General features: G+C 43.5%; 3 protein-coding genes across 5 annotated transcripts; 1 reads left to right on the plus strand and 2 right to left on the minus strand.

Moving 5' to 3' along the window:
• The first annotated feature begins 2,646 nt into the window (after positions 1-2,646).
• Positions 2,647-10,062, plus strand: vcp (valosin containing protein). The gene is made up of 17 exons (XM_049762303.1): positions 2,647-2,813; positions 4,145-4,256; positions 4,363-4,535; positions 4,609-4,751; positions 4,844-4,974; positions 5,048-5,179; positions 5,265-5,367; positions 5,675-5,808; positions 5,968-6,103; positions 6,996-7,108; positions 7,387-7,551; positions 7,636-7,758; positions 7,852-8,064; positions 8,141-8,449; positions 8,628-8,783; positions 8,860-9,014; positions 9,522-10,062. Exons 1-17 carry the CDS (start codon positions 2,797-2,799, stop codon positions 9,625-9,627), a joined length of 2,421 nt encoding a protein of 806 aa, XP_049618260.1. The 5' UTR covers positions 2,647-2,796; the 3' UTR covers positions 9,628-10,062.
• akr1a1a (aldo-keto reductase family 1, member A1a (aldehyde reductase)) lies at positions 10,063-16,421 on the minus strand. 2 transcript variants are annotated; one of them, XM_049762304.2, is made up of 9 exons: positions 16,264-16,421; positions 16,046-16,165; positions 13,137-13,202; positions 11,478-11,629; positions 11,208-11,403; positions 11,087-11,136; positions 10,863-11,012; positions 10,546-10,705; positions 10,063-10,458 (listed from the first exon to the last, which is right to left on the minus strand). In XM_049762304.2, exons 1-9 carry the CDS (start codon positions 16,411-16,413, stop codon positions 10,393-10,395), a joined length of 1,110 nt encoding a protein of 369 aa, XP_049618261.1. In that variant the 5' UTR covers positions 16,414-16,421; the 3' UTR covers positions 10,063-10,392. The 2 variants fall into 2 exon arrangements, with proteins under 2 accessions (XP_049618261.1, XP_049618262.1); XM_049762305.2 differs by lacking the exon at positions 13,137-13,202.
• A 770-nt stretch (positions 16,422-17,191) lies between these two features.
• dnajb5 (DnaJ heat shock protein family (Hsp40) member B5) lies at positions 17,192-24,232 on the minus strand. Of its 2 annotated transcripts, XM_049762307.1 has the most exons (5): positions 24,073-24,232; positions 23,729-23,846; positions 22,635-22,887; positions 21,033-21,694; positions 17,192-18,879 (listed from the first exon to the last, which is right to left on the minus strand). In XM_049762307.1, exons 3-5 carry the CDS (start codon positions 22,843-22,845, stop codon positions 18,646-18,648), a joined length of 1,107 nt encoding a protein of 368 aa, XP_049618264.1. In that variant the 5' UTR covers positions 22,846-22,887; positions 23,729-23,846; positions 24,073-24,232; the 3' UTR covers positions 17,192-18,645. The 2 variants fall into 2 exon arrangements, with proteins under 2 accessions (XP_049618264.1, XP_068506251.1); XM_068650150.1 differs by lacking the exon at positions 24,073-24,232 and having other exon boundaries at positions 23,729-24,064.
• Positions 24,233-24,711: the final 479 nt, after the last annotated feature.

A 24,711-nucleotide genomic window follows, 5' to 3' on the forward strand; every position in this document is an offset into this window, starting at 1 on the left:
AGATGATATGTTGTTAATTAATTAATAAATTATATAATATATAACAATTGTTATATATCATTATTGTTATTCATACAGTCGATTAGAATATAGTATTTCCATGAGGTATTTTTGGAACATTCACAAATAGCACGCAGTCAAATATACTTTTGATGAGTTGTCATCATTAAAAAAAATTGATCAAGCCAAACAAATAAAATATGCCAAGTTGATAACATCTATTCAGTTAAAAGAAAAATACACTCGAATCCTATTCCTGTGATAAAAGCAGAATTAATATACGTAGGTAGCATGGCTGTGCGATGTGCATTCTGCTGATTCTTAAAGCCTTGATGCTGCAGTGTGAGTTTGCAGATCCACACCAGTCCCACGGGGAGTCTTGGCCCCACACACACAAACACACTTCAAATAATTCCATTGTTTTGTTGCTGCCCTTTTGCTTTCTTACACCCTGCACACATTATTCATTCCAGTCACTGGCAATTGTTACATTCCAAATGAGGTGCTGACAGCATAAAGCAAATAGTGTACATCATGTTGTGCTGATACAGAATGAGCATTCACACAAGACAATAACCTGACCTTGCTCATCTCCTTCGAGAAGAGGTCATGCCCATGACTTATTTCTGCAAATCATAGTACCATTGATATTGTTGAAGGGTAAGTGGATCAGAGCATACCGGTTAATTTTGCTGCGTCAACCTCTCTCGCTCCCAATGATGTCACAACAATGTCACCCATGACCGCATCCTGTCATTGCATTCTCCTGAGAAGTACACTTTGAACTATTTCTGTCATTTGTATATATATATATATTTTTTTAAAACTGCTATGCAGTGTACAGTGGGTACATCTATTTATGTTTGATGTAAGAAGCTACTTATGGGTCAATCAATAGCATGTAAGATACAAAAGGTTAAAATGACAATTGCTTCTGTATGATAAAATAGTTAATCGGTATCACCCACAACAATTAAAAAAAGACCTATTAAAGATAAATAGAACCAAAGACAAATGAACCCAACACCGGAAACAATGCATTATTATTTTGTTAGTGAGCCTGTGTTAGGAGGTTCTCTGCATGCTGTTATAATGTCAGCACTGATTTAATACAATGACCGGAAAGGGGACTATGAACTTGGAAGGTTGTGGAATAACCAAACACTTGAGGGAGGTTTCAGACTACAGGGGACAGAGGATAAATGGAGATGCAGAGTGACGCATGGATGGGACATCAGGTATACAGAACACTGAGACGGGAGAAAATAAGGGAGAAGAGTCACCTTCACAGGGACAGCTGGGCAAAAATGGCTGCCATGGTAGTTTCAACGATGACTCAGCTGTAATTTTATTACAGCATTGGAGTTTCTTGAAACATTTCTGTTCTTAGTGTATGAAAGGAAAAGTAAGATGCAACCATGCAAGGCTGCACGTTTGACTGCATGTATGCCGTATGATTAAAAAGCACTTAACAGACAAGTAAATAAGTTCCCAGGTCGTTGTCTTAATCACATTTCTGTGGCCAAGAACCCTTTCCTTCGAGGGCCGCATGCAGAAAAGCCGAAAGATGCTAAGGCTGCTGAAATTATTTGGTACCACCTATAGGTGCTGGAGAATTATTTAATCTGCCAACCAGCCGCAAGGGGGCAGGATAGCCTCACTGTTTTACGTTACATTTCCGGTTGCGCTGCAAACGAGGGAAACTTTAACCATTTTGTCTGAAATAAGAACCTAAATGTCCATTAATAGGCAACAATCATCAATGCATTATTGGATATGTATCTTGTGTTTATTTGTATAGCTGTGTCCAAAGAAAATGTATTGAATATGTAACTTTTTATTTGTACTATAGCTCAATTCGAATATTGAAAGGAAAGCAACACATTTGTATAATTTTTAGATTATTATTATTATTATTATTATTATTATTATTATTATTATTATTATTATTGTTGTTGTTGTTTCCTACATGGAACATACATTGACTTGAGTATGGTGTTGCCTTTGATAAATTGCCGAACAATTACAAGTTTGACACAGCATAACTAATGTGAATGTTTGCTTAGTGTACAAAGCGTCAGCATAGAAATGTCACCTGGATTGTTTGAACCACAAAGGGTAAAAGCACATGATTTAATAGGAACTGTTATTGATGTACTTTATTTGGTTTGTTACAATTCGCCAGAAAACCAGAGTCCTTCTGACGTAGCAACACATCCACGTTGTCCACGAGATAAACACCAATCAAAGAACACACGTTATGTTGACGTCTCAGGCATGACAGAGCGCCACAAATGACACGCTTATCGTAGTTGTTTCACCGTTTGGTCGGATACTAAACACGCAGGTGTCACGTTTATTTTTATATACTATTTTTATTTTTTGTAAAAAGTATTTATCGTATGAAGGGTGCAAGTGTGTTTTAAAATTTATTGATTCTTAAACGCGGTACATGGTCATTGGTTTACTCTACGTTTACCCAGTCTTATCTGACCAATTAGATCAAAGTAGGCGGACCATAGAAGCAATTTATACGTTTGCAATTGGCCGAAGGATACGTTACTCAACGTGACGTCATACACTTTTCTTATTTTTTCATTGGTCAGCGACTTTGACAAACGGCATCAACCAATCAGAATCAATGGAGCATCAAGAGCTCTGTACACCAGTATAGAAAACCACGGAAACCTCTGGACATTCGCGGATATTTTGCGGAGTGGGATAACGAAAGCCGGCGAAGCATCGTAACTTTAGCTAGATTTTCTGTATTTATTGTTGTTATCCAGGTGGACAACCATGGCATCGGGAGGGGAGTAAGTAGACACATGAATATATGTTTTCAAAAATATAATGTAATGTTAGCGTGTCTTTAGTATACACAAGTTTATTAAAGTTAGCACGATTGCTAAGATATTAGCGAAAAAGCTAACGGGGTCAGTTACTTGTCCATTGCCTACATAGGCGTCAACATTTAAAACCTACCGATAGTGGGGTGTTAACCCGACCAAATATTACTAATTAGTGCAATCCCCACTGCTGTCGTTGTCCAGTTACTAGTTTTCAGCAAATACTCTTGTGACAACGGCTTGACAAAGCACAGTCATTGCTGTTGGATTGTTGCGCGTCTTAGCTTAGCAACACTATCAAGGCCAAAGCCATCCACCATTACATAGGGATGGCCTTTACATAGACCGCAAACACCATCTACTGGTTTGGAGTCATTCTAGTGTTGGCCTGGAACCGAGGCGTGGTGCACATTAAACGTTAAGCCAAATAATGCTGATCGTCAATGCTAACATGCTAGCCAATAGCGTCACATCTACTCACAACAGTGCCGCAAAGCTAGCTGGTTAGCACAATTAGGTTTTATGCTCAATGACCGAGTTAACACTAATGGTGTAATATTTATTTTCATCCGGTGAATATTCGACACGGTGGAAGCGATCATAGGAAACTCCATAACTGGCAGTTTGTAAATGCACATATATTTTTGTGTAGATCAAGAAAGCTATCCAAAGTTTTCTTCTCGGTCCTTTTGCTGTGTCATCTGGGCTCGCTTGCGTGCCCGTCTTTTAGCGTAAAGGCTAACATTAGCGTGCTAACGACACGGAAACGCATTTTAAAAGCAATATAACAGTACCGTAAATACGAAATTTTACCGGAATATAGCTGTTATTTCGCAATTTTCTGTTTGACTGTACATCAATTATGAACACATATATGCTAACTTGTAATTAATTGTTGACACATTCAGTGCATTTGTATTGTATGTATAAACGTGAGTCAGGGGAAAACATTTATTTGTATTGAATACTCACAAACGGTTTGACACATTCAGTACATTTGTGTCATGTATAAATTTCACTTGGGTTATAAACAACAAATTTAATTACATTGAAGCTTCACTTACTGGAGAGTTTAGGACATTGAGCACATACTATTGTAAATTTGCTTGCAAATAATATCACTCAATTGAAAATAGGAATCCTTGAGTGCAGATTGTGGAATCTATGTAGTGGGATGTAAGTAAGCGCTGACTTTGTCCAATTGACTAAGCAGATTACACCGTTTGAATAAACAAGCGACAACTCCGTTTTACTTTGATGTATTGATACATCCAAATTGTTTTCAATTTCTCCTTTAGAGCAAAGAATGATGACTTAGCCACTGCAATTCTGAAACAGAAGAACAGACCCAACAGACTCATTGTGGATGAGTCTATTAATGAAGACAACAGTGTCGTGTCTCTCTCTCAGGTACATTGATTGTATAGAAAAGTGCTGACATTGATTGTATAGCTCAGTGCTGTTTGAACAATACTCGCATATCAATGATGTGAAATTGATCCTACATTGTTTCTAGACCAAGATGGATGAGCTGCAGCTCTTCCGTGGCGACACAGTGCTGATGAAGGGCAAAAAGAAACGTGAGACTGTGTGCATTGTATTATCGGATGATACATGCTCTGATGAAAAGGTTAGAATGAACAGGGTGGTCCGCAACAACTTGAGGGTCCGACTGGGTGATGTCATCAGGTAGGAGAGTGATGCGTCACTGTCTTGGCTCCTTCTCAAAGTCGGATATAAAGAGTACAATGTTTTCCCTCAGCATTCAACCATGTCCTGATGTAAAGTATGGAAAGAGGATCCATGTCCTACCAATAGATGACACAGTCGAGGGAATCACTGGCAACCTGTTTGAGGTTTATCTCAAGCCATACTTTCTGGAGGCTTACAGGCCCATTCGCAAAGGTCAGTGCAAGCAAGATCTGACTGCTATATGTTTTCTATTCCCTTCTGTGAGTTGTAACTTTAAGTAAACATGACCTGTTTTGACTTTAAAGGTGATATGTTCCTGGTCCGAGGAGGCATGCGTGCTGTGGAATTCAAAGTGGTGGAAACTGATCCTTCCCCCTACTGCATCGTTGCTCCAGACACTGTCATTCACTGTGAGGGTGAACCAATCAGGAGAGAGGTGGGCACGAAACAGTCACGCTGCCCCCACAACTTGACAGTTATCTTATTCACATGGTTTATTAAACCTACAGGATGAAGAGGAGTCTTTGAATGAGGTTGGCTACGATGACATTGGTGGAGTGAGGAAGCAGCTGGCTCAGATCAAAGAAATGGTGGAGCTCCCGCTTAGGCACCCTGCACTTTTTAAGGCCATAGGTGTCAAGGTATGCTGTACTGATGTGCAATGTTTACAGATAATAATACAATGTTTATATTATCCTACTCATGAATATAATGCTTTTTCCTCAGCCCCCTCGTGGAATCCTTCTCTATGGACCCCCTGGAACTGGAAAGACCCTGATTGCCAGGGCTGTGGCCAATGAAACAGGAGCCTTTTTCTTTCTGATCAATGGTATAGTGACAATGCTGCCATGCATATGTTCTTTGCCATTGGGAGTTCATTCTGTCATCCATCCAGCTCCAGCTCATTGCATCATTGTTTGAATGTATTGTCATTAGACCTGGCTAGACGAGTTCATTTGTCACAACAGTTGTCTGCTGTTGTGACATATATAAGATGCATTATAAAAATGCAGTCAGTCTGTGCCAGATTATGGAAATACTGTATATAAAACTAAAGGATATTCTTGCCACCTCAGTCATTATCTTTTTTTAAAAAAAAAAGTGCATTCCGCTAATGCAAATGTTTGTTTCTAAAGGCCCTGAGATAATGAGCAAGCTGGCTGGAGAAAGCGAGAGTAATTTAAGGAAAGCCTTTGAAGAAGCGGAGAAAAATGCTCCTGCCATCATCTTCATTGATGAGCTTGATGCTATTGCTCCAAAGCGAGAGAAGGTGAGGATTATTGTATAGGGTTTTCTTTGTGTGTCCCATTTTTTTTCAAAATAGTTTGAAACAATTCATAGGGTTTAATAACTTACCTATGTGTTGTGTATAATCTTCCTTTTAAATGCTGCTATGTGTTCATTCTGCTGTACCTGTGTATTTTTGTAGACTCACGGAGAGGTGGAGAGGCGCATTGTGTCGCAGCTGCTGACTCTGATGGATGGCCTCAAACAGAGAGCTCATGTCATCGTCATGGCCGCCACAAACAGACCAAACAGTATCGACCCAGCTCTGAGGAGATTTGGTAACTAACATCTCAAAGCAACATGCTATCCGTGGCTGTGGCTCACTGTCAAGCACTTGTGAACTACCGTATTTTCCGGAATATAAGCCGCACCAGCTACAATTAGGGGAAATTCTCATTTTGTTCATATATAAGATGCACCGGACTACAAGACTCAGGTGTTTTAATGTTAAATTACCATTTATAAGAGAATATGCACAAAGAGGATTGTCTGGAAAGAGATGGTTCTTTGGGAACGCATACCTTTTATTAACAGAACGTTTATTGACAAAGATGAAGGCGCGCTACAAACCTGTATCAATCTCAGTGACGACCACAATAAACTTAATGTGCGTGGAACACTAGCGACACACAACTAATAATAAATCAAATGGGACCACTTGCAGGGGTCAAGTTGGTAATGCGATACAGGGTACACGGAAAGCTCAGGAGAAGTCATAACCTGAAAGAAAAAATACTAAAAAGGGTGACACAACAAGATGTCATCAACAATAGCCCACTGCCCGCTAATGGCCGGAGGAAACCTCTACAGACAGTACGTGCAGCAGCTACATTTCTTTGAAGAGCCAGCTGCCTTTAACTTAAAAGCGGCATCATATGCATTTCTTTTGTAATGGGGGTTTGTGTATAAAAGCTTCCTTTCTTCAGTAATGTCCATTTTGATCTCATTCGGTCTCGTTTGTGTCAATTGTGCGGCACCATTTGCCTGGTGGACGGGCATGCGATCAACACTTCTCGCGTGACCATGAGCCTGCTCGCATATCCCTCCGCCAAGCGAGGTCGTAGAGCTCAACAGCGGTCCACAGCCTTTTTACTAATGAGTGTATAAAGTGTATTAGATGTGTCAAAAAGTCCGGAAAATATGGTAATAAGAATGTTTCAATGTCCTCAGGTCGTTTTGATCGGGAAGTTGACATTGGCATTCCAGATGCCACTGGCAGACTTGAGATTCTCCAGATTCACACCAAAAACATGAAGCTGGCTGATGATGTGGACTTGGAACAGGTTTGTACCAGCATTGGTTAGGTGTCATTGTTAGATTGCTGTATGACCACAGCGACTGGAATAGACTGCAGCTTGACTTTTTATTGGGATGCCGAAGGTTGAGTCTTTGTTTTCATATGTTGGGCAATCTAATTGTAAAGCTCGCAGTACATGTCAGCTGTCAGGACTTAATTGTCCTTGTTGACAATTGCAGCATTCCTTTTGTCCATTTATTTTCTACTTCATCAGTCGCTGACTTGCCCGTTCAGCACTATTGACCTGTGTGTATGCCGTGGCAGGTAGCCAATGAGACCCATGGTCACGTGGGTGCAGACCTGGCTGCCCTCTGCTCTGAGGCGGCATTGCAGGCCATCAGAAAGAAGATGGACCTGATCGATCTGGAGGACGAGACCATTGATGCGGAAGTCATGAATTCTCTCGCCGTCACCATGGATGACTTCAAGGTAAAACTCTTGCGTGGAAGGCAATATGCACGCACATTTCTTTTAATGATATTCATTTACTAAATTAATAAAACCAATGTTTAGTGGGCTCTGAGCCAGAGCAACCCGTCAGCTCTCAGAGAGACCGTTGTTGAGGTTCCCAACATTACTTGGGAGGATATCGGTGGTCTGGAAGATGTCAAGAGAGAGCTGCAAGAGTTAGTACAGGTATGGAAAACCAATATAACTGAAATATCCATCAGAATGCAATCTGCAAGCTTTCATAAACTATCTTATCTTCCTCAATCATCTTGAATTCAGTACCCAGTGGAGCACCCAGACAAGTTCCTCAAGTTTGGCATGACCCCATCCAAGGGTGTGCTCTTCTATGGGCCTCCTGGTTGCGGTAAAACACTCCTGGCCAAAGCTATCGCCAATGAGTGCCAGGCAAATTTCATCTCTATCAAAGGACCAGAGTTGCTCACCATGTGGTTTGGAGAGTCTGAGGCAAACGTCAGGGAGATTTTCGATAAGGTTGGTGACCCTGTTGCCGTTAGATCTTCACAAATGGTCATGGTCCTAATGAGAACCAACATCTGCATACATCCAGGCTCGTCAAGCAGCTCCCTGCGTTCTCTTCTTTGACGAGCTGGACTCCATAGCGAAGGCTCGCGGCGGCAATGTGGGAGACGGCGGTGGAGCGGCTGACCGCGTCATCAACCAGATCCTGACAGAGATGGACGGCATGTCCAGCAAGAAGAACGTCTTCATCATCGGCGCCACGAACAGACCCGACATCATCGACCCTGCCATCCTGAGACCCGGACGTCTGGATCAGCTCATCTACATCCCCCTGCCTGACGAGAAGAGCCGAATGAGCATCCTCAAGGCCAACCTCCGCAAGAGTCCCATCAGCAAGGTGAACTTTAAGATTGGCAATGAAACCGTGACTATGTGTGCTCCTAACCTTTTTAGAAAAGCGCAGTACTGTTAACTTCTGTACTGTATATTTTACTACACAGAGCTTTTTCTTCTTTACTGCATCCTGGCTAACTGACTTCATCAGATCTTTGTTTTTCCTCCTAATGTAATCCCAGGATGTGAATCTGGACTACCTGGCGAAGATGACCAATGGCTTCTCTGGAGCTGACCTCACAGAGATCTGCCAGCGGGCATGTAAACTGGCCATCAGGGAGAGCATTGAGAACGAGATCCGCAGAGAGAGGGAGAGGCAGACAAATCCTTTAGCCATGGTCAGTCCACTTCGTTGTCGTCTTCGCTCAGCCTCCATCGTGTTGGGTACATTTTCAACACCATCTCATTTTGTAGGAGGTGGAAGAGGATGACCCAGTGCCTGAGATTAGGAAGGACCATTTTGAGGAGGCCATGCGATTCGCCCGCCGCTCCGTCAGCGACAATGACATCCGCAAATACGAGATGTTTGCACAGACGCTGCAGCAGAGTCGTGGCTTCGGCAGCTTTAGGTACACTTTTGGACTTAACATACATCCAGACGCTGTTCTTTTTCTTGGGGCGGGAGGGTTAAATGTGCACCATTTTAAAAGAGTAATGTAGCAGTTTTAGAGATTACGTCTGATTGACAGATTATGGTCTCCAAATACCCCAACATGTAATCCTCTTGAAAAATGCTCTCTCTCGTGTTTGTTAAAACCAGACTGAGGCAAAGCAGCCTGCAGGCCACATCGGGGTGGTCGTCATATTAGTGACATCATCGTCTCGATGATGATGGGCCCAAGTAGGAATTGCTAATGTGTTAGCAATTGGTGCTCATTGTCACCTTCCTAGAATAAAGGCCCAATCATATTCACACATTTCACTCATCTTAGTGACTGGGACCATTATTTTAGGAAGGTGGCAAGATTGAATCTGTTATAAGAATTTCACTACAGGGGTAAAATTGCACTTTAGCAGATGCAGCTATATCATGAGATGACAATTTGAATTGAAACGCTCCCATCTTGTTTTTCCAGGTTCCCTAATAGTACCACAGGTGGCAGTGGTCCAAGCCACAGCACAGGAGGAAGTGGCACAGGTCCTGTTTTCAATGAAGATAACGACGATGACCTTTATGGATAAATGTACACACTGCCCCACAGTGGTCAGCACAGGAATGACACCTGTAAAAATTCACCAGATTCCAACTTTTTAGGACTTTGTGCTTCTTTCTTGTGTTCCTACGTTTTTTTTTTGTATGAATTCCCTTGGAGACAGCATGTTGCCACTTGGCTTGCTCTGGCTTTATTGTGGGTGGGGAGAAGGGTGATGTCTGCAAATGGAAGGTGAGTACTGGAGCATTTCCAGTGGGGAGGGGGTGGGATGTTGAGTGGCCTCGTTTTCAGTATACTAAGATACAGCTAGTGGTGGGATTCTATGCTAGACCTTGAGAAATGGAAGAAAAAACATTGCTAAATTTACTTTTTGTTTTTTAAAATAAAACAGTAGCATATAATGTTGTTAAATTTGTCAAGGTTATGTTGTTGAAAATAAAATCTCACAAGTGTTATAAATGTATTGGCTGGAAATGATTTTAATGACAAATTTCATGACCCCCCCCATGTGTTGGTGTGATTCAAATCAGAATTTGTCAGCAGTAAGCAATCCTGCTGCTGACCACGCAGTGTCACTGCAGCGAGGTTCAGTCCGAGACAATTGTCAAGTCGTATTCCTGCACTCCCAATTGCCATTTGGCCAGCAAAAACATTTTCGGGCAGGCTGAGCGTGAACTTTTTGTCAAGGTGAATCAAATCAACAACATTGATTATCAAATTAATCTGACCAATTAAGTTTAGAATACTTTAGAGCTACTGTGTGATTTAATACTGAATTTGGTTTTGTTTCGACTCAATAAGGATCATTGAATGGGAAATGAGGGTGTTCAGCATCTCGCCAAAGTGTCTTGCCATCCTTCTGTGGAAAAAGCAAACTAGTCAGGCGTGCGTTTGATCTAACAACACAGAATTGTTGACATGTCACATGAGTACATGCGTGGATCACCTTGACTGATGGGGCAATGAAGCGTTGGCTGCGATTTAAAGCGTCCATCAACTTCATGTGCTCCTCTGACAGGGCAAAGTCAAAAAGCTGCAGGTTCTGATGGATCCTGGAGGGTGTCACACTTTTGGGGATACACACAATGTCCCTCTGAATGTGCCACCTGTAAAACGTAATTGACATCTTGAGACACACCCTATTTAGTCCAAATCAAAGCATGGGAGATAAGAGGTACAAATTTGGATCGTGTGCAAATTAGAATGTTTATATACATTTGCATAATTCTTTAGAGTTTTCAAATGAAATCGAAGCCCTCCAACCTGAGTATGATCTGGGCAGGTGTCTTGTGGTATTGCCGAGATATTTCTCCCACTCTGGGATCCTGCAGCAGGCAAGGTTCCTCAGCGGAGGCCCAGGGCCGATCTCCGCTACCCAGAGGGCTGTAAGCCGTCAGGCAAACAGCCGCTGACCTGACATGTACAAGTATGAGGGCGGCCTCTGCTTTCAATCGTAAACAAAAAAGAAATCCAACATTGATCCTCACCTACAGTGAGCCAGGAGATCTGCTTGGGACAAATATGGATGACATTCCACCTGCCACAACAAGGAGACACTTGTTTTTGACAGTGTCCATGTATTAGGTAGTGGAGATTGTTGTAGTCTACCTGGTTTACCACAGGCTTGTGTCTGGCCATTCTGATGATGTCATCCATCTGCCTCGCATTGAAGTTAGACAGCCCGATGGCTTTGACCAGGCCTTGGTCCACGAGGTCCTCCATGGCGGCCCAAGTGTCTGTGTAGTGTGTGTCAGAGTAACACACACTTCCATCTTGACGCCGAGGCAGCAGCTCCTTTCCAGGCCTGAATATATGAAGAACACGCAACGTGACTCACACATACAGTTCAGTGCAATCCTCTGGCAAAGAATCTCTTACTGAAAGGCCATTGGCCAGTGCATTAGATAAAGGTCCACGTAGGAAAGACGCAGGTGGGCCAGGGTGGTCGTGCAGGCTTCCTCAACTTCAGAAGGGTCATGTTTGGTGTTCCACAGTTTAGATGTCACAAACACTTGGTCACGACGCAAAGCCTACAGGGAAGACTAGAGTGACTCTCGATTGATTTGACTCCAATGACGTAATCAAGAACAGTAATGATAATAAGCAGCATTCAAAATAAATAATTGTTTTAGTTGTGTAGAGGTGCACTGTATTATCTGCAGACCTTCCTGTTTGGTCCACTTTAAAAAAGGACCAGGGTTCGATTTTTAACGCCTTTTATGCGTGAACCAGACCGAGACCCTCTTTTTAAAGTGGTCTCGGTTCTCTTCTGGTGCAGTAGGCTTCAGGTGTGAATACAAACAGTGTAGAGTCGAGCCATTTTTTCCTCCATTTCCGGGTCCGTGAGCCCTCCTTCTCATTGCTGTCCAATGGAAGCACAGATCGTCACAAGCGTGGATGTGTTTACAAAATACACTTGCAAAATGTACAGTCTGAATGGAAACTGCATCAAACAAAACCAAAAAAATGAGACCGCTTTTGACCCGGACTAGCGCTTTTCTGATCTGAATACAAAGTTAATCTTACTTAACTACGATTGAGCCAGCACAGCAGAGTGGCGCAGCGGAAGCGTGCTGGGCCCATAACCCAGAGGTCGATGGATCGAAACCATCCTCTGCTAAGCGTTTTCTATCTCTTAGCTGTGCAGGCAAAATCATTTACTCAACGGGCACGTATTGCCTAATGATCTTTATTACTTTATTATGATATTCACTCTTTATGTCCACTTCCACTTTGCTTCGCTGCAGTACTGCCCACTAATCATGGGTCTGTAATGAACACTAGTAGTTTGACAATAGTGGGAATGGATAAACAAACACTCAAATAAATGAATAAATCAATAATCGACCTCTGGCTAGTTTTAACATAATTGGCATTATGAATTAAATTTAGGCTAACCCTAATCTTATTTATTTATTTATTTTTAAAAACAGTTGAATTAAATCCCCCCCAAAAACTACCTATAAAAAATCTCAATAAACTTACCAACCAGCCACCAGGGGGTGCGCGAGGGTGACCAGACGGTGTGGCGGCCATTTTTGGAAAAATCACGGAACCGTGAGTGTAAGGGACACCCAAAATAAGGACCTTCAGGTAAGAGCAAAACTCCTAAAGAACAACTGTGGAGATTGCAGTGATCTTAAACTCTCAGAGCTAATGGGACACCCTGCTAATGGAATTCCCGGATGTCAAATGCAAAGTATCGCAATAAGACCAATCGTTATAGGTAATGTTTGAACTAAAATAGATGACCTAATAAAGTAAAATTAACACTAATCGACAAAAAAGTAGACAGCTAAATATTAAAATCACTGAGATCAAAAGTATAGGGGATAAAAAAAAAGGTAATTAGTATGATAGTGAATGGTATAAAATGGAAAAGCAACTTTTGTACTCTACGAAGACAGAAGACAAAGGACGTAGTCATATTTGAAGACACACTACTCAGGGTTGGGAATATTAAAATAAGTTTTGACTAATAATAGGAAATCCAATAAAGCCACGCTCAGGGCTGCTCGAAAAATATATCCAAATTACCTGGAGTAACTGCTGGAGAATGAGAGGTAGTGCACAAGGGACACAGAAGAGGGAGGCACCAGGAACCTGAATGAATGGGAACCGTGAGTGTAGGAAGTTCCTGAAATAGTGACCCTCTGGAAACAACAACAGGACCAGGTTGGCCTTCCTTGGGGCCTTGCGGTGTATGAAGCACAGGGAAGTGGAAGGAATAAATCCAGCATCTTCTTAGGTCGTGCGTTGTAATGGGACAAAGGAGATTGCTGAAGAATAAAGAGGCATACTTTTGTAGCCTGGGTCTGTCTGATCAGGGTGGATTGATGCTGAGCTCTTCTTCCTTGAGTGGCTTGACCTGGATACCTAGCGGTGTTAACGAAGGGTCAAGGTGACTCGGGGTGTAAGTGCTCAGGAGCTCTAGTGCTCTTGAACCCTGATCAGAGGAGAAAGGCAGCGGTTCACCGCAGCTGGCCTACTCTGATTGGGGAGGATTGATCGCCAGCTCTTCAACCCTGAGTGGCTTGACCTGGATACCTAGCGGTGTTAACGAAGGGTCAATGCGACTCAGGGGGTACGCATGCGGCCCCTCCACAGGTATTGCAATACAGGTGAGTTCCCTCTAGGTACTGTGACTTCCCTGGAGCTTCGCGGTGGAGGAAGCACAGCAAAGTTGGAGGAGAAGCTTTTTTTTTTGTAGGTACAACCACCGGGAGGAGAGCACTGGGGAGGCACTGCTTAGTCAGGGCTGGCTCCGGTGCTCTTGAACCCCGATCAGAGGAGAAAGGCAGCGGTTCACCGCGGCTGGTTCTCACTCTGATTGGGGAGGATTTATCCCCAGCTCTTCTGCCTTGAGTGGCTTGACCTGGATACCTAGCGGTGTTAACGAAGGGTCAAGGTGACTCAGGGCTCCAGTGCTCAGGGACTCCAGTGCTCTAGGACCCCGATCGGAGGAGAAAGGCAGCGGTTCACCGCGGCTGGTTCTCACTCTGATCGGGGAGGATTGATCCCCAGCTCTTCTGCCCTGAGTGGCTTGACCCGGATACCTAGCGGTGTTAACGTAAGGGTCAATGCGACTCAGGGGGTACGTATGCGGCCCCCCTGAGTTCCGATTCTAGGGACAACGCACGCAGGGTGTGGTGGTCCGGAGCGGAAGGACCTTAATCCAGGCTCAGTCTTCTACGAGGTGTAGCCTCACTCATGCAACAGCACATTGCACCACACGCGTTTAATGTTGGACCCTAAATGGCCAATTGGCACAGGTTTCAAATTCTTACCCCTAATACTCCCATCCCCTAGTCCAGCTTAGGTGACTAGGCCGAGGATGCACCGGGACCTAGGCGATGTAGAGTAGGGTTTCTTTTTCAGCCATTCCCTCCACAGGTATTGCAATGCAGGTGAGTTCCCTCTAGGTACTTGGACTTCCCTGGAGCCTCGCGATGGAGGAAGCACAGCAAAGTTGGAGGAACGGATCGAGCATCTGCTTAGGTCGACAAAGAAGATTGCTCAAGAAGAAAGAAGCTTTTTTTTGCAGGTACAACCGGGAGGAGAGCACTGGGAAGGCACTGCTTAGTCAGGGCTGGCTCCGGTGCTCTTGAACCCCGATCAGAGGAGAAAGGCAGCGGTTCACCGCGGCTGGTTCTCACTCTGATTGGTGAGGATTGATCGCCAGCTCTTCTGCCCTGAGTGGCTTGACCCGGATACCTAGCGGTGTTAACGTAAGGGTCAATGCGACTCAGGGGGTATGTATGCGGCCCCCCTGAGTTCCTACTCTGGGGACAACGCACGCAGGGTGTGGTGGTCCAGAGCGGAAGGACCTTAATCCAGGCTCAGTCTTCTATGAGGGGTAGCCTCGCTCATGCAACAGCACATTGCACCACACACGTTAATTGCGCAAGAAGAAAGAAGTTTTTTTTTTTTTTTTTTTTTTTGTAGGTACAACCGGAAGGAGAGCACTGGGGAGGCACTGCCTGAAGGCAGTGGTTCACCGCGGCTGGTTCTCACTCTGATCGGCGTGGATTGAACCCCAGCTCTTTTGCCCTGAGTGGCTTGACTTGGATACCTAGCAGGTATTGCAATACAGGTGAGTTCCCTCTAGGTACTTTGTTTGACATCCTTGGAGCCTCGCGATGTAGGAAGCCCAGCAAAGTTGGAGGAATGGATCCAGAATCTCCTCAGGTCGTTGTTGACATGGGACAAAGAAGATTGCTCAAGAAGAAAAAGGCTTTTTTTTTTTTTATAGGTACAACCGGGAGGAGCTCACTGGGGAGACACTGCTTAGCCTACTCTGATTGCGGAGGATTGATCCCCAGCTCTTCTGCCCTGAGTGGCTTGACTTGGATACCTAGCGGTGTTAACAAAGGGTCAATGCGACTCAGGGGCTAAGTATGGGGCAGGGATGTGCAGTCAGAGGAGGTGAGGGAGGGCAACAACGCCTGAAAAGGACCGGTTTTGCAGGTGGAGGCAATTTCAAGTTTCTCCCTCTTGATCTTTTTGAACTATTTTTCCACAAGTGCTGGCTTTAGCTAGTCATTATCACGACTGGGAGCATGAGGCCCTGTGCTCACTGCTCAGCACCGTGGAGCTGGATTGGAATTTGCCATAGAACACCAGAATTGGCAAGTCCACCACTGGCGCTCTGTGCTTTTCACAAATGAGAGCAGGTTTACCCTGAGCACCTGTGATAGATGTGAAAGGGTCTGGAGAAGCCAAGGAGAGCGTTATGCTGCCTGCAACATCATTTAGCATGACCGGTTTGGTGGTGGGTCTTTTGGGGTCCATATCAGTATAGATATCCAACTTTTTTTTTTTTCACCATTGAAATCTGATGTGTTTTCAAAGTGTTCCTTTAATTGCTATGTAAAAATAAATGTGCCTTTGAATCTGCAAATTCAAATCAAACTATGTCGCTGACATGGAAATTTAGACAACATCACCTTGCCTGGACCGACCCTGAGAGCCAGAGCCTCTCCCACCTCCTGTTCATTCTGATACGCTGCCGCGCAGTCTATGTGCCGATAGCCACAATCCAAAGCTGTCAGCACGGCTTGTTTCACCTGAAATGAATCAATTATCAACCTTCAGAACACAATATTAAGAATTTGTCATCCAGCACTCGTATCATAGTGGCCATTGAGTAGTTAATTGCCTCTACCTGTCCCGGCGCACTTTTCCATGTTCCAAGGCCAACCATTGGCATCTTCTGGCCTGTTGTGAGAGTTACAAAGGCATTCATGTTCCGCCACTGTGGAGTTGACAGATAAAGTGAGATTCTGTGCAGACACTTCAACTGGCTGGTCACCATGACTAAGTCCAGAGAGTTACTGATTAACAAAGTAAACGATAAATTACAGAAAGAAAAAGTCTGTGGTGAAAGTAAAAGTACCGCTATGACTCCTTACTTAAGTTGAAAAAACAGTAGAGACTCTTGAATGTATAAGCACAAAATTATTAGTGAGCTTTTACTGTCAGTTATACATATAATTAAACAACGATAAGAAGTCATGAAAAAGTACTCCAATCAATATCTGAAAAATGGACTAAAGTAAGTCACAGCAGCAAAATATTTGTACTTGGTTATTTCTGACTGTCAATTTCTGAAGACATGAATCCCCGGACAATGCAGAGATGGTTGAACTCCATTCAACCTGGCAAGAGCTCATCTTTATGGCTTTCCTGTGCTGCACTCATGCACATGACTTGAGTTGGCCTTAACACTAAGTCACCTGCTCTGCTTTTGGATTGTAAAAAGTGTAAAAAAGGCATGGACATGCCTGAGCCAGTGCAAAGGAGACCATTTGGTCTGTCTGGTTTTTAACAGACCAAGGTCAAAGTCTTCCTATACTTGTTTATATGTAACCAAAGCTGACGTCCAAACTCCACGCGATTCGGCGCATCGGCACACATGCTGTCAAAATGCAAATGTGGCGGATTCGAGAAAACAATCGAGGAAAACGTGCATGGCGACATGCAAGTCTAACAAATGGTAAATGCTCATTTAGAATTTGTATATTGCAAAAACAAAGAAAATCAAAACATTCAACAAGTATCTACACGGACAGAAGTCACATTTTCCTCAAACAAAGGTTTAAATCCAGTTTTTATTGATTGTTTTAACGTAGCTATCAACTCAAAATCCACATTTTGAAAACGGTAATGCAGAGGTCAAAATGACACATTTTGTTTGCGAAAGGCTTTTCCTGTGCAAATTTTGCCTTCAAACAATTCAACATTGACATAAGTGTAAAAGCACCTCCAATCAATCATTACACAATGGGCAACAAAATACAGTGTGATTTTGTGCATCATTGCAGCCTGACTGTACGTAGAGTAGCTTACATGCTAGTGCCATTTGGAGTCAAATTTGCCCGCTTGCAAAAAATGCTCCGCTGAGATGGTGATGTTGCACACTGAGGGTTCCCAGTTTCTTCAAACAGGTCACTGCGATCCATAAAAACTGTAAACATGGCTGCTTGTTAACTGGTGTCGAAATAAAGGGGCTAACAGCCCCCAACATGTGAAAGATGTCACAGCTGATGCACTATTATACATACAAAGAGTTTTACTTAAAAAGTGCAAGTTTCAATGTATAAATGATACATGTGGTACAAGCAAATTTTAAATACGATACATAATCTATAAAACAAAAAAATGGACACCAGTGTTGGCACTGCTCATTGTAGCACCAAGACGTGGCCTTCCAATGAAATGAGAAAGCAAAACAAAACATCAAAATGGCATCCCCAGGAGAATCACGAGTACACTATTTCTTATTCCTCATTCAATCATACTTGAATTCCTCTGGGATGTCCAACTTATGCTGAATTGCACTTAACAAGATGAATGAGTCCTCATGAGGATTTCTACTATTGTTGCGTATAATACAGTACAATATGTAGACTGCTTTTAAGAATGTTTGTCATCTGGTGTGCATTTTACACGGCTGGTTGGGTGTTACATTGTGTGTGTTTGTGTGTGATACAACACTTGGCTAAGGCACATAAATAGTGAGCCTGGTTGTATGGTTCAAACGGAAAGCACCGATTTTCTGTGCAGGTTTTGAGCTTAGACTGCTGTTTTAGTAGATGATTGTCATTCCGTGTGATTATTATTCCAATGACAGTTGATTGTTTTGCAAAACAGAGCCTAAGACAATTGATAGTGAGGGAGACAGATGCTATCTGGAGATGTCGTAAAAAGGCAATGCTTCAGTAGATTGAAAGAAATGCTGAGCTGCTGGTACGCTTGAGGAAGAAATGAAGGAGACGCTGTTGTAAAAGTCGTAGAAATAGACGAGGAGCACACAAATGGCGCATAGAAAACCACAGATAGTTTTGAAAAGAGTTAAGAAGATATTGAGGTAAAAATTAAATACAACCGACCTGTGTCTCAACTCCTAGCTATTTGAATATATTGAACTAAATAGTGTCAAGTGAGCGTGTAATTCCATGTTATGCAGTCTATCAAAATGCTGCGTGGAGAAACATGGAGGCTTCATAACAAAGGCTCCACCATCCATCATTGTGTGGAGTTCTTCTTATGACGGAGGAAGGTGTAGTCTGATGATCTCTTTGGACTGCGGCGGGATCCTGTCGGGAAAACGTACCGAAAACGCCACAATGAGGTCACCCCGTTGTGAGGGGTTCTTGGGGAACGGCAAGCCCTCCCCTCGGAGTCGCTTCACTGTCCCGGGTTTGATGATGTCATGGCAGGGCAGGGAGATAAGCCGCTTCTCCAGCGTGGGGATGCTGACGGTGCAGCCGCATAACGCCTGCAGGGCAAAGAATAGATGCAGATGCATCCTCTTAGTTGGAAGGAATAAAATTCCCAAATCACAAGTATATTGATGCTTCCAAGAGCTAGTAAAATAAAAAAAAGTATCTTCCTGACACGAATGAGTAAGCACCAAGGTGGTGTGAAACCTTTTATGGGAGCAATAAAATGGAGCTCCACACAGACAAGGAAAAAAAACGACATCTAGTGGCACACTTTTTTTTTTCCCTGCTTGAGTGTGTGCGCGTATATGTGTGGAGGAGTTACACATTGCACAGAGACTAATTTTAGCAAGCGCCTCAATGCCAGCGCTAATGAAGAGAGGCGGGAATTGGCTGAGCTCTTAAATAGTTGAAGGGCTTGTCACACGGTCTGGCAGTACACACATGCACACGCATTTCATGCATCAAACTGAATAAAGACAATGTTGTCCATCAGGACTTCACATGTTTCTTGCCCATGGCTACAACACGGAAAAAACAAAACAAAAATGTGAGGTCCATACTAACATTAAATAACCTCCTGCTGGCTGCAAATGGCCCTCGGGCTGCAGGTTTGAGACCCCTGACTAAAATAATTTTCAATAAGTGTGAAGGTTAAAATGGAATACACAAAAATATATAGCTTTGTTTGGATGCTTTATAGATTTCATCACAAGTATTTCAAAATTCAAATGCAGACATGTTAAAATAAAAAAAGTTGTTTGCTAAAAAAACAAAACATTGATGGAATGTAGGATATTGGCACTTGCTTAAGCACCAAGTTGAAACAGTCGCTGTCATTCCACTCACATAATGTGCTGCTACTTTGAGGGGATTTTAATGTCTCGTCTGGTGGGAATTTTAACCACCGGGATCAGACTTGTGAACTCCTGGGGTGGTTCAGTTCAGTTGCCCACCAGAGGACATGCTGACTTTTTCCAAATGTGACATCAGCTGCTTTTCCTGTGACTATAATGGACAATACTGGCTCATCCTCTGGTTGGTTACACAATTTCCACATCATTGATGTAATGCATCAGATGCTACATGTCAAAGCCAATGCAGTTGTACACAATATGGACAAAAGTATTGAGACACTTCATTCTGCTGAAAGTGCGGTGTAATAATATGCTGATGTAATTTATTATACATCAAAACCTTCCAACCGGTACGGTTTAGCGCTTGAATTTGTCTTTATTTTCAATTGCCTTGGTTTACAAGCTGCCAGCTTTGAAACACAGTCATCACAGTCTACCTGGTTGAAACAGATCTGTCCGTCTCACTCCTATTCACGGATGTATAAAGTGTGGACGGAGGGAAGCGTATGAGAAATTCCAATCATGTTTCACTTATCACTGATTGCTGGAGACTGCTGTCACAAGCTTGGCAGAACCGAATGAGGTTGCAACACCTCGTGAGATCCGGTGAAGATGATTTGTTTGACAATAATACCAGCTCACTTTTGACACTGCCAGATTTATTTGGGGATTTACAATTACGGTTGTAGTTTGCACTTCCACTTAGTGCCAGAAAGCGCTATTTGGAAGACATTTTAATGTACGTAGTTCACGCACTGAGAAGTCCAAGTCGTGTTCCGATTCATTTAATGTGCACCTACTCACAGTAATAGCAGGCAAGTGCACGCCACAGTCTGTCAGTCTGATGATTACTAAATGTGTTTACACACAGGCGGAGGCTGCCTGCGTGCATGTTTACATCACCCATGTGAACCTTCTTATGGCTGTTGACTGCTTCAAGTCACACGGCCGACTGAACGGGACAAGCGAGGCGAGCCCGCGACAGTCACATAAGGACACCACCCCCTCAAGGCTGATTCGAAACGCATACGCACACACACGCACACCACTCTTCGAGAGGTACAGTCGATACGAATGGTGTGTTTGTTCCAGCAGCTGTAACGTTTACCAGCCACCAAATTGTTAGGTGCACCCTCGGTCCGCCAGAACGCTCAACATGGTGTAGAGCGTTCTTCAGTATCAACCTGACAGGGAGACCACTACAAATATCTTCCATCATACTACCATTTGCTGGTCGGAAGAAGCTGTCGAATGAATGAGTGCTACCGATCATTTCAGCAGGAAATAAAGTGTCTTCTTGATGGTGGGATCTTGGCTGAGATTGATAAATGAGATGAAAGTGAGAGTCTTACCTCTTTGAGACTGATCTTGCAGTTATAAATGATATTGGAACCGTCTCTCTTGAAGTGGGCATGGCCCTTGTCTTTGAGCACAAAGGCAATGTCAGCAGGAATATTTTCAGGGGTCTGGTCGCCCTCTTTAGGGAAGGTGATCTTGGTGCCCTCCTTCCAGCCTTTCTTAATCACAATGTTGAGAATCTTGTCCTCGGTCCTCAAGCTCCTCCCATCTGGGTTCAGCCTGCGACGTGTGATCTTCATGCGCTTGGTGCAGCCTTGGAAGATCTCCTCCAGTGAGACCTTAAGCTCGTGGACCACTGGGGGGTCCTGCTGCTTTCGAGCTCCCTTCAGGCTCTCTGAAGGCGCGCCCCTTCTTCTGCGGACCTCTGCCGGGAAGCCGTTTTTCATCCCTCCCGCAAAGCCGAATTGCCTCCCAAAGTGAACAAAGTGGTCATCTTCCTCTAGCTCCGTGTCCTGCTCGGCGTCGTTGCCGTGGTCATTGTGGTAAGAGAAACCGTTGGGACGGACATGGCTGCGATTCACGCTGAAAAACACATCAAAGGGATTGGAGCCGCCGAAGAAGGAAGCAAAGGTGGCGTGGGGGTCTCCATGGAAGGTGTAGTGGTGCGTTGTGGTACCAGGGGCACCGGAGGAGCTGCTGCCTCCCGTCTTGAAACCTGTGATGTCATAGAAATTACAGGTAAAGTAATCGTTTTTGATTATGCTCTTTCTTTCTCATTGAGAAGCACACCAAACTTGTGTGACGAACATGACCACCTGCTTCTTTGATATGCAAAAGATAGCATTCATGTTCCAATATTTCCACTATATCATGTATATATTTACAATATTGTAATTGGGGATTTTCGATACCACATTTTTTTCAGACCGATACATTGAAGGGTCAGTGATCCCGATACCAAGCGCCGATACCACTAGCACTTTTGACACATAATCTTTCCCCTCAAAACAGAGAGAGCATTTTTGAAAGTATTTATATGAAAGACAATTTTCTAGTCTTCTAATTTCTAGCTCCTGATTATAAAACAAACACAATAGCAACAACGTCTCAAGCACTGATACCTGAACTAAGGCTGGTATCGGCACTAATACCATATTTCGTTCCCTAATCAATAATATAATTTGTGATTCCCACCATTAGTATATGGTCCAGGCAAGGGACATCAGCCGAAACGAGTGTTTGCTAGTGTGAATACAATACTTGGCAACTCCATCGCGAAGGATAAAGTCATACACACACATATACACCCACTGAGCCTGACACAAAACACCCACAAATGCAAACTCCGGCACTCACTGCTATTCATATCTCATCTATCTTAGCCATGTGTGTCTGTAAGCTTAGCGAGTGACACCCTCAAAAGTCCAGCACTCGCGTCTAAGAACCCAAGTTGGTTCACGAGCTATTTTGATAACTTCGCTCACAGCTCACAATAGGTACAATCAATGTAATGAGACTCAATATGAGAACCGTATCAATTTGCCTTTGACGTGGCAGTGGTTAGAGATGTTTTTATTTCACGTGTTTATCATTGTGGCTGTAGTTTGCATTGCATCTGTTTTGCTCTTTGTCAAGGTCATAAAGCCCCCGCTTACCTTCCTCCCCTAGCTGGTCATAGACGAGCTTCTTCTTGGGATCGCTGAGCACCTCGTAGGCCTCGGCGATCTCTTTGAACTTCTCCTCGGCATTGGCCTCTGTGTTCTTGTCAGGGTGGAAGCGCAGGGCCATGCGCCGATAGGCTTTCTTGATCTCCTCCTCGTTGGAGCCCTTGGGGATGCCCAGAATCTTGTAGTAGTCTTTCCCCATGGCTGCATGCACTTACAAGCCCTTTTTCCACTCACGATGTGGCTGTGGAGGTGCAGGAACAATTGTTATGGAATTGAACCAAAAGTGCCTGAAGGGAAGTCGGGCAACTATTTAATAATCTGTGGATATATTAAATAAAAACTGTTCAGTTGACATTTGTTTTCATTTGATTTGTTGGACATATGATAGGTACTGGTAGCTGCTCTAAAGAGTCATTTTTGATAGTGACTGGCTGTGACCTTCACAAGGTAGCGGCTAAATCCGATTGGATTTGCAAGAGAGTGAGAAAATTAATTGCAACACACTACTACTTCGTTATCATATGATGAAACGATGACTAAGATTTTTTCATGTCTACTATGAAGTGTATGTGAATCACTAAAAAGGTTTTATTTAGCTACACTTTTAAACCTTGGTCTTTTGAAAATGTTCAGCCACCGGGAGTTCACTCAAGGACTCTCCTGCAAGTCAAGTGTGGACAAAACGATTTGATAGTGTTGCCATGGTGATGCTGATTTAGTTAAGTCAGGTACGGAAAATACACATGACTAGGAATCCCCATCACCTGCTTTGTCAAAGGGCTCGAAATCTACAGCATATGAACGATCAGTGTCAATAAAGCAAATTTACACAATGGTGGCATCTATCTCCTCCACCTTTACTTATGTCCACTGCAGTGGACACAAAGAGCACAAACGGTCTGGCAAATACAAAAGCCGACAATACAACATGTATTCGCTTTTTTTTTTTTTTTTCTTCCTCCGGGTGGGAAATCCCGTATTGCCGCACTCATTCTTGAAATGCGGGATGAAACGACCAAATAACTACACACAATAAGGCTATTATATAAAAGCGAAATAAAGAGAATAAATGGAATTCATACCGAAAGGACAAGGTTATTGGTGTTCACATCATCATGTTTCGGCTTCCCCGGCTTTCCCTTGCGCTCCAGTCCGGTTCTGTGTTGCCGGTGCGTGCAGTGGCCGAACCGCCGGTTCCGTCTCCAGTGACGTCAGGAGAGAAAATAACATGAGAGCAGAGCCGAGTGGAAGACCTCGGCACATACACCCACAAACCCGGTGATTTGTTGAGAATAACTCTGTGATTAATCTGCAGTCAACCCCCACAGCACAGCCATCTACCCAACCCAACAAAAACAAATCAATCACCACTAAGCGTTGCAAAAGCCGTTTTTGCACAATCAATTTCCCGGAGTCATTTTCTTACCTTATCTGCCTGTGACTCCAAATCTAATGATGTGAAAATGTGTCGTCAAAGATGTATGATCAAGGCCAGCCTGCAAAAAGGGTTCTGCCCACAACGTGTGCGCGCTACACACGTGCGCGCGCGCACACACGTTGTGGGCAGTACCTGTTTGAGGCATCTGACGTCACCTTGTACTATAAGGGGACGTCAGAGGCATAATTCAGGATTCTCTCTCACGCACTAGTGATTTTTTTCCTTTGCTCTCAGGCAGACCATTGAAACAATCACCAAGCAAAATCAACTTTTACCGTGTATAGAATGATTGGAAGAGCTTATGGAAGGTGAAGGAACAGCACATTCAATCATGGTGGAAGGAGGCAGTATTATGGTATGGATGTATGAAGAACGTGGGCTTCAGAATTACTATTTCAGTTAATGCTTGTACCCATGTGTCAAAAATAATAATGTGCACTGTACATTATATTGTATATAGTGAAGCAGATCAACAAGCAGCCCACTGTTTTCTAAAAATAAACTTTGTATAGTGCACCGGTGGAGGTCTGAGTCATTACTGGTGACTTTTAAGTGCTAAGTCCAGAAGAAGGCGCTCAAAGCAGGGCAAAGTGTCCTGATGGGTCACTTAGAGTGAAGTTCAGGCTT

The sequence above is a fragment of the Syngnathus scovelli genome, chromosome 3 (genome assembly GCF_024217435.2).
Source record: "Syngnathus scovelli strain Florida chromosome 3, RoL_Ssco_1.2, whole genome shotgun sequence".
Classification (NCBI taxonomy): domain Eukaryota; kingdom Metazoa; phylum Chordata; class Actinopteri; order Syngnathiformes; family Syngnathidae; genus Syngnathus; species Syngnathus scovelli.